At 41.3% G+C, this 10,205-nt stretch overlaps 1 protein-coding gene across 1 annotated transcript; it reads left to right on the forward strand.

The window, feature by feature from the left end:
• The first annotated feature begins 675 nt into the window (after positions 1–675).
• Positions 676–9,749, forward strand: LOC124881042 (E3 ubiquitin/ISG15 ligase TRIM25-like). The gene is given in 4 exon segments (XM_047386528.1): positions 676–742; positions 2,762–2,829; positions 8,934–9,294; positions 9,297–9,749. Coding segments are annotated over 4 exon segments (810 nt in total). The 3' UTR covers positions 9,611–9,749.
• The last annotated feature ends 456 nt before the right edge of the window (positions 9,750–10,205 follow it).

Genomic DNA, 10,205 nt, shown 5'->3' on the forward strand with positions numbered 1-10,205 from the left:
TACACTGCTCAAAAAAATAATGGGAACACTCAAATAACATCCTAGATCTGAATGAATGAAATATTCTCATTGAATACTTTGTTCTGTACAAAGTTAAATGTGCTGACAACAAAATCACAAAAATCAACAATGGAAATCAAATTTATTAACCAATGGAGGCCTGGATTTGGAGTCACACACAAAATTAAAGAGGAAAAACACACTACAGGCTGATCCAACTTTGATGTAATGTCTTTAAAACAAGTCAAAATGAGGCTCAGTATTGTGTGTGGCCTCCATGTTCCTGTATGACCTCCCTACAACGCCTGAGCATGTTCCTGATGAGACGGTGGATGGTCTCCTGAGGGATCTCCTCCCAGACCTGGACTAAAGCATCCGCCAACTCCTGGACAGTCTGTGGTGCAACGTGACGTTGGTGGATGGAGCGAGACATGATGTCCCAGATGTACTCAATCGGATTCAGGTCTGGGGAACAGAGAACATGAGGTCTAGCATTGTCCTGCATTAGGAGGAACCCAGGGCCAACTGCACCAGCATATGGTCTCACAAGGGGTCTGAAGATCTCATCTCGGTACCTAATGGCAGTCAGGCTACCTCTGGTGAGCAATGGAGGGTCATGTGGCCCTCCAAAGAAATGCCACCCCACACCATTACTGACCCACTGCCAAACCGGTCATGCTGAAGGATGTTGCTGGCAGCAAATCGGTCTCCACAGTGTCTCCAGGCAGGGCGCCAGTAGCAAGTTTGCCAATCCTGGTGTTCTCTGGCAAATGCCAAGCGTCCTGCACGGTGTTGGGCTGTGAGCACAACCCCCATTTGTGGACGTTGAGCCCTCATACCATCCTCACGGAGTCGGTTTCTAACCATTTGTGCAGACACATGCACATTTGTGGCCTGCTGGAGGTCATTTGGCAGGGCTCTGGCAGTGCTCCTCCTGTTCCTCCTTGCACAAAGGTGGAGGTAGAGGTCCTGCTGCTGGGTTGTTGCCCTCCTACGGCCTCCTCCACATCTCCTGGTGTACTGGCCTGTCTCCTGGTAGCACCTCCAGGCTCTGGACGCTACGCTGACAGACACAGCAAACCTTCTTGCCACAGCTCGCATTGATGTGCCATCCTGGATGAGCTGCACTACCTGAGCCACTTGTGTGGGTTGTAGAGTCTGTCTCATGCTACCACGAGTGTGAAAGCACCACCAACATTCAAAAGTGACCAAAACATCAGCCAGAAAACATAGGTAATGAGAAGTGGTCTGTGGTCCCCACCTGCAGAACCACTCCTTTATTGAGTGTGTCTCGCTAATCACCAAAGATTTCCTCCTGTTGTCTATTTCATTTGAACAACATCTGTGAAACTGATTGTCAATCAGTGTTGCTTCCTAAGTGGACAGTTTGATTTCACAGAAGTTTGATTTACTTGGAGTTATATTGTGTTGTTTAAGTGTTCCCTTTATTTTTTTTGAGCGGTGTATAACCCCGTTGATATTTTTTTTACCCAACAGATTTCCCTGAGCCTGTCATGGTTTTCTTTACCAATTTGACCCACGTGCAGAATTACACTCAGCAGGCAGGAGAAAAGTTTAACAAGTTTATTTTGACAGGTTGCAGATATGGAACTGTATACACAAACTGTGTGGGAAGGGAGATCAGGTCAGTTACTCTTGAGGTTTGAAGTTGAATTTCTGCGGATGAGAATAAGTTCTTGCTTACTGATGAAGGAAACGTGGTAGGCTGAGGGAGAACGATGCGGACCTGGGAGGACGGACAGTTACTGCTGAATCAGGGCTTTAATACAAGTTAAGTGGTGAGCTCTCTGGTGAAGAGTCAGGTTAGCAAAAGGTAGTTGGATTCTCACACAATAGTTCTCAGTAAAATGGAATACCTGGAGACGTTTCTTGAGACTTGATGTAAAGTTACAAGTGGAGGGTGAGCAGGATTCGCTTGCCTGAGATCCTAGGATTCGAAGGGCTTGGACTGTTTACTGGAACTTGATCCAAAATAATTCTAGAAGGCTTGAAGTCTTGATTCTTGGCTGGGGCTGATTAGAGCTTGGAGATGGTGATGTTACCTCTAACACCGAGGCTTCAAAGCACGCTTCAAACTCGACAGGGTAGATATGGTGAAGCAGTGGGCCAGAGCTTGCTTCGTGTGACGTCCCCGATGACGTGTAAACCACTTCACTGCTTCATTCAGACCGAGTCAGCTGACTGCGAGTTGACTGGCGGAGTTTCAAATATCTGGCGCGATTCATTGTATTTAAGATGGCTCAAGCCCAGGTTCACATCCCCGTTCTAAACGTATTATACGTTACGAACAGCTCTCGTTTTTGGATATTCTGAGTTTTGGTGGATTATTCTGCTATGGAGCAACCATCTAGGAAGTGTTCCCAAGTGTGGAATATTTCGATTTGGTGCCACCAAATAAGGTAATGTACATTCAAAGTGTTTATTAGAAAGCCTATTCTATGCAGTAGTGTTATAGTCATGGTATCATGTTATGCAAGAGGTGCAGTAACAGGTTGTTATCTTGGTTTTACAGGTGCAGTGTTTGCTTTGCCCGCAGCTGCTGACGTATAATAATAATAAAAATATGTCATCAATGCTGAGGCATTATAGAGCCAAACACGAGAACACTCAGCCTCCTGCCACCAATCAAGTTCAGCACAACATAGATATACATGCAGAATTAGAAAGAAAGACAGTTAAAGATTTGTACGTTCAAATAAAGTTACTTGTCTTTATTATTTTCTTTATTTATTTGTTTTAGGATCCAGGAAGCAAGAGCTTGATGAAGCTCTGGTGGACTTCATAGTGAAGGACTACCAGCCTTTCTCTGTATCCAAACCTAAACCACCCAGCTAAACAGTTTCTTGTCACACCAGCCTCCTCTGTTCCCTCTGAAAGATTATTTTCCAAAGCTGGAGAAATTGTCTCAAAAAAAAAAGAAACCATTTGAGCCCTTCTACTGTGCAGAAATTACTTTTCTTGAATAAAAACACCTGAAGTAACACAAGCACCCTCTTTATTACACCAAGTACAATGTCCTAAAACACTCAGTACACCAAGAACACTCCAAAAGAAAATATCAGAATCAGCTTTATTGCCAGGTTCGTACATACAACAAACAAGGAATTTGACTCCGGTACACTTTGCTCTCTGGATTTCTTTTTTTGTTTTTTTTTGCGTTATAAGATATATTCTGCATATATCTTTATGTCCTTAAATACATATATACAATATACACATATACAAGGTGGAAATGCGACTTTGGTTCTCTATTAATTGTTCAACAGAGAAACAGCCTGGGGGAAGAAACTATCTCTGTGGCGACTGGTTTTAGTAAACAGTGCTCTGTAGCGGCGGCCTGAAGGTAAAACTCTGACCAGTTTATGTGCAGGTTGTGTGGGGTCTGCAGAGATTTTTGCAGCTCTTTTCTGACTCTAGACCTGTATAAGTGCTGGATGGATATGAATGACAAATCAAAAATGTTCACTTCATTTATTTTTATTAGTCATTTATTTAAAATGGGACAGTGGAATGTCATAAAACAAATAACAATTCAAGTTTAAGAAGCCAGAATTAGCCTAATGGCTATTTTTCATCTGTAATCCCCTACAGTTCACATTGTTTTTAAGTTATTATTTTTTCATGAGTTAATTACTCAGAATCTTTAATAGGTTACTAAAAACAGATATGTACAACACGCATATATACATACATAAGTACTATTATTTACACAAGAGGTGCATCACGTTCGCAGGGCTTCATTTGGTGCAACAATCACTTCTTGCCAGTAGATGTCAGCCAAGGGAATTGAATGAACCTTCGGGTAGTGAACAACTTTATGACACAATGGTTCAAAATGATTCTATGCTTCAAAAAGCCTCATTTTGACATCACTACTTGGAGCCAACACAAATGATTCACAGGAGCTTGGAGCCAGGACTAGGAAGTCACCTGAGAAGGAGCACAGAACGGGTTTATTTCCCTCTCTCTTTTTTACATTTCTTGTTCGCAGTATTGTCTATTCCTCCTCAACAGCTGGTAATGTAAATATAAAGGGGGCGGGACTGAGACGGTCTTTGGACTAGCGTCACTGCCTCCGCTTCTCTCCTATTGGCGGAGGTCAAGCTTCTAGGAAGTAGCTGCTGAATGTCATTATGACTGCTTGGTTCTGAAAAGAAGCTAGCAGAAACCATTGTGGACTTGGTGGTAGATGGCACTGCTAGTCAGCATAGTTTACTGTATCCTGTTGACTCAGAGAGAGAATATTTCAGTTGCCGAAGTACTAAGAGGTATTTAGGTTTGCAGACGTTTTGGGAAGTAAATAATTTAGGAAGGTAATGTAATCAAAAGGGGGGAGGGTAAAATAACCTTTTAAGTCTGCCTATTTATTTTAAAACTGTCTGTTTTATATGTCTAATAAGTTGTGTCTCTGATTTTTTAATATTTTGAACGGTAACTTCTCTTTTAACAGGGTTTTAAAAGGGTTCATTTAAAAGGGTTAATTACACTAAAGTAAGTCTTCACACAAAGGATTAGTAAAATTGTTTTTGTTACTGGAGTCACTGGAAGTTGTGGTCATAAACTCATTAAATAAAAGAACAGTATTTAACATGTTTACACACTGAATTAGTTTAGTGAGCTAATACATAATAATAAACTAATTCAAATTGGACCGTCTATAATTGTACATATAAATCTTCACATGATGGAAATGTTACCACATCCATGTAATGGCTTCATAATACAATTACACATAAAAAATCACTTATGTCTTGATGAGGATGATAGTGCAACTTTTACTTGATTTGTCAAGCACCAGTTAAACTCAGAACACAACCACACCAACAATAACATCTCCAACCCTTTCTACATTAACCCAGGCAGCTGAGGAGAAAGTAAAAGTGGATATTGATCATCGTTTTGAAAGTTGTCTTCAAAAACATATCTTGGCCACTATAATGCTTACAGGAGCTCCCATTTAATGTAGAAGTATATTATTGGTTGGTGATTTGTCCCCACTCTGTGGGGAATTTATTGCAGATACTGATTTGCTAACACAAGGATTCTATCTCTTTAACTCACTAAGGTGCACACAATATTCCAGAGAAAGAGAAACAAACATTCAGAGCATACATGTTTTACACAATGGATGATGTGAAACATAATTACTAAGAATAGTTGTAAAAAGGTGGGGAGAATCTGTGATTTACACCTAGACCTCCATTTGGTGGTGCACAGGTTAACCTGTGCACCACCTGTTTTGGCCTATAATCAAGTATTTGCACCCACTTGAACAACCAAAACTTTCCACCCAAACAATATATAGCAATAAAACAAGAACTTGACTTTGAACATACTTTACATACATTGCTTCCAGCTGGTTTGTACTCTATGGTTTAATGACCTCCAGAGTCAGGAAAGAGAGATTATGCAGAGAGAAAGAATGACAAAATGGCCATCCCAGCTTCCCAAGGAAACAAAAGACTTTGCACATCTATAACTAAAACAGGAGCATGGGAGAAAAATAAGTCATTCTCACAAACCAAAGAACCAAACTCATTTGCACAGTTAAACTTGAAGAATTTATTGTTCAATGAGTCACAAACCTTTCACCAGGCAGGGTGGCGCAGTTGGTGACATTGTTGCCTTACAGCCAGAAGGTCCTGGGTTTGACTCCTGACTGGGCTTTTTGCATGGAGTTTGCATGTTCTCCCTGTGCATGCGTGGGTTCTCTCCGGGTACTCCAGCTTCCTCCCACAGTCCAAAAACATGACTGTTAGGTTAAGTGGTCCCTCTAAATTGCCCTTAGGTGTGAATAAGTATGTGCGTGGTTGTGTGTGTGTTGCCCTGCGATGGACTGGCGACCTGTCCATTGCTGACCTGGCCATAGACTGCTGGAGATAGACACCAGCTTCCCTGTGACACCACTGTTGGGGTCATCCATTTTGGCCGGACAGACTAGGCTGTGCAGGTCAACACGCGCAGCTCAACAGACGTTGCAGCTCTGATGTCACCTGGGATTATAAAACCCACAGAAAACAAACTTTCATTGCCATGTCCAGCGTGTCTCGCGGGACAACGCATCGGAGGCGCATATCTGGAGAGACAAAAGCTCGCAGGCAAACTTTTCCTCCTCACGGCCATTCCTGGAAGAGCTTGAAAGCTGGAAATCTGTCTGATACAAGAAGGTCAGAAGATTCATATACCGATCGAAGACCACGCTACACCGGCGCAGGTAAAAAACCCACAGAGGTTTTATTTCCAAGGAGAATTCCTCCTTGTTGATTCATTCGACTTAACGGTTCTTCATATTTTCCCCTCTTGGACGGATGAGAAGTTTACCGCTTCATATGTATAATTCAGAGAAGCATTTGTGTTTATTTCGTGTAATATTGATTTATCTGTCAAAATAAGGTCGAAGATCCCCCACCTTCGGTGAAGTGGTTGTGGTTTTGGTTAATAATTTATCAATTATTAATGATGAATAACTAATTGTAATTATTAAGAGCTTTGAGCCCATAATCACAACACCAGAGGACATCTCTGATTTCTATTCGTAAGTAATGATTTTTGGTTAAGAATTATTTTTTCTAAATTATGATTTTTTATAATAATTTTTGATTAATTCATCGATAATCATAATCTTTACACCACTATGGAAGAAGCAGTAGAAAATTACTTACTGACCTTTCACCAGGCAAATAAGGTTCAATAATTACAAGCTGTCTTAGACAGGAAGTGATTCTCAGTGACTGACCAATCACATTCAAAAACCTAAATATAGTCAAGAAAAAACATTCAATAATATTAATATTAAAAACATATGCTCCTACTGTCATGGTTTGGAATGACTCCTCAGTTCATCTCCTGCAGTTATTTAGACTGAGAGACCTCTGTCTGCCTGCTCTCCCATACTGCAACACTAATCTCCCTAGAAAGCACACAACAACTCACCACTAAGCCAGACTGGAACCTCTCCCTCTGAGCCCCCTACAGAGAACCCAAATACTGATCATTTTATCCTCAATAAACTTTTTAAAACTGATTTTCTTGTAATGAGTGATTCTCCTGCATGTTGGTCAAAAAATTACCTAAGATCATTACACCCATGCAAAAATCATATCAATTCAAATAGTATCATAAGCAGAAATATTAAAATCAACATAGAAAAAACAATGACTTCATTGTGCACATTTACAGACAATAAATAGGCAGCATTGTATGCTCTGGTATAGAGTATACAATTCAGGAATAACCTTTTCATAGAAGTCAGTTAAATATCAAATAAACATTTTCAAAAATAATTCATCATTTAGTCCTTCTGGAGCGAACGTGTGAATGGAATAAATCCAATAAGCCTCAGAGTGTTTGATTAACATATCAAGGTCACCACCTCTAGGTGGCAGTGTAACAAAACCTCAACAAGGAAATATCCTGACAAACATCACTATTACTGCCTCCTTTTTTTCACTCTATTGGGAGGGAAGAAACATTTTGTCATATCCACATGGCAGTGTGCAGATTTGTGTGTGTGTGCCTTACCTCCCCTGATTGCAGGGTGCGACCGGCTGGTGTGTCCTTTTAGCTGAAACTCGTCAAAGTTCAGTCAGGAGGAGCTTAAAGAGGAGCAGATTGTCAGAGGCAGATAGCAGATTATTCTTACCTAATGAGTGGTAATCAGGCCTCCACCAGTTTGTTGCCCTTTCATTCTTTGATTGTTCCTCTTTTCAGAAAAACCAGTTTCGGATTCCAGTTCTCTGTCTCCTCACTCTCAGAGTTTGTTGGAGAACTCACCTCAACATCCCCTCCATAAATCTCCTGACTGCTCCTTTTGCAGCTGTCTGGTGTCCTCCACCATAACTCACCTGCCTCTCCCCCTTTAAAATGTTCCACCGTCATCACGATTTTCCCCTGGAAGAAAGAACAGGAAACCCTCCCCAACCTGCACCATTCACCTTTCCTTCGTCTTAATCACATATCATCAAACATGAGTTCCTTCACTAGCCCCTTGCCGCTTCTCCTCAGTGCCATCCAGGATTTCCCACTTGAATCTGGAAGAATCATTCACTCATTTGTTGTATCAATAAACCGTTCAAAAAACCTTTCATTGGTGTCCTCAGTTGTTGCCTGCATGAGGGTCTCACACAAAAACACCATGACATATTTAGTTTTCATGGTATTGTCACACTGTGCACAATAAGCGCCAAAGTCATTTCCATTTGAAAAAGAAAGCAATCATGTTTTTTGTAAATGAGATTTCTTAATCAAATTTAAACTGAAAATTTTCTGGAACAAGATGATCTTTGATACTTTTTCCTTTTTATTGATAACTAAACGGGGATCTTGAAACTGTACTTAAATTCAAGATCAGATTTGAAAATATGCCAGTGCTTTTTGAAAGTTTGCCAGAGATGAGCCTGTGCTTTTTGACTTAAATGAATGGGTTATTAACAGGCCTCTGATGCACTTGATGGCATCCTGAGGAGGTAATGTAATCATTTGAATCAGGCATCCTGGAGCAGAGACATCTAAAGCATAAAGGATGTTGGGTCCTGAGGACAAGGGTTAAGAACCCCTGCTTTATACAACTTCTTGGAGGTGCCAATAATTGAGGAAGTGGGGATTTTGTTAAAAACAATTAATTCTCAACTGACATTTTTACAAAGTTGTTTACAAGATTATCATAATAAGAGTGGGGTGTGGGGAATTTGTACGTGACATTTATGCAGCTCTTTTTCAATGTGGTTAATATTTACACTCAAAATACACAGGATGTTTTAATAGTTCTCATAGCAGCTGTGCAATTTATGTTCTCTAGTTTGATCCAACTGGGGATGAATCATGAAGAACTTCAAACTGAGCTGAGCAACCTTTTTAAATCCACTCAGTTTTAAAACATGTTTTAGGGTTAACAGAAAGTGTTCTGTTCAAAGTGCTTCCTTGTTCCCTCCCCCTCTGGTTCTATCTGCTTGGATCTTCTGAAGGATCCGGTGACTATTCCCTGTGGACACAGCTACTGTGGGAACTGCATTAAAACCCACTGGGATGTAGAGAATCAGAGGAGAATCCACAGCTGCCCTCAGTGCAGGAAAGAGTTCATACTAAGGCCTGTCCTGGAGAAGAACATCACATTAGCTGCTTTAGCAGAGGATCTGAAGAAGACTGATCTCCAAGCTGCTCCAGCTGATCACTGCTATGCTGGACCTAAAGATGTGGCCTGTGATGTCTGCACTGGGAGGAAGATGAAAGCTGTCAGATATTCCTTATCCTGTCCAGCTTCTTACTGTGAGAACTATGATGTCCTTGAAATGAAGGACTAGCAGTCCAAGAGGCTCCAGACGATCAGCAGTGTATCTGTTATCTCTGCTCTATGGATGAACATAAAGGTCATGAAACAGTCCCAGCTGCAGCAGAAAGGACTGAGAAGCAGAAGGAGCTCCAGGTGAGTCGACAACAAATCCAGCAGAGAATCCAGGACCAAGAGAAAGATCTGAAGCTGCTTCAACAGGAGGTGGAGGCCATGACCACAACCAGTTTTTCCACAACTACCCCTCACTGTCAGCACTCAGTGAGTCTACACACTCATCCAGCATCAATATTCGTCCTCTGAGATACTTTGAGGGTGTGACAGCAGCTGTGTCAGAGCTCAGAGATAAACTACAGAACATCCTGAGAGACACATGGACAAACATCTCAATGAGAGTCACTGAAGGAGATGTTTTACTGTCAGAACCAGAACCAAAGACCAGAGCTGGATTCCTAAAATATTCACAAAAAATCACTCTGGATCCAAACACAGCACGCAGGAAGCTGGTATTATCTAAAAGAAAAGTAATACAGTCTTATCCTAAACATCCAGACAGATTTGCGGATTCTTGGGTTCAGGTCCTGAGTAGAGAGAGTCTGACTGGACGTTGTTACTGGGAGGTGGAGAGGAGAGGAAGAGAAGTTGTAGCAGTTTCATACAAGCATATCAGCAGAGCAGGAGGGTCAGAGTGTGCATTTGGATGTAATGATAAATCTTGGTCATTAATTCTGACACAAACAGTTACATATTTTATCACAACTGCATTAAAACTCCAATTCCAGATCCAGTTTCCTCCAGAATAGGAGTGTTTCTGGATCACAGAGCAGGTATTCTGTCTTTCTACAGCGTCTCTGTAACCATGACTCTCCTGTCCAGACCACATTCACTCAGCCTCTAC

The sequence above is a fragment of the Girardinichthys multiradiatus genome, chromosome 14 (genome assembly GCF_021462225.1).
Source record: "Girardinichthys multiradiatus isolate DD_20200921_A chromosome 14, DD_fGirMul_XY1, whole genome shotgun sequence".
Taxonomy (NCBI): domain Eukaryota; kingdom Metazoa; phylum Chordata; class Actinopteri; order Cyprinodontiformes; family Goodeidae; genus Girardinichthys; species Girardinichthys multiradiatus.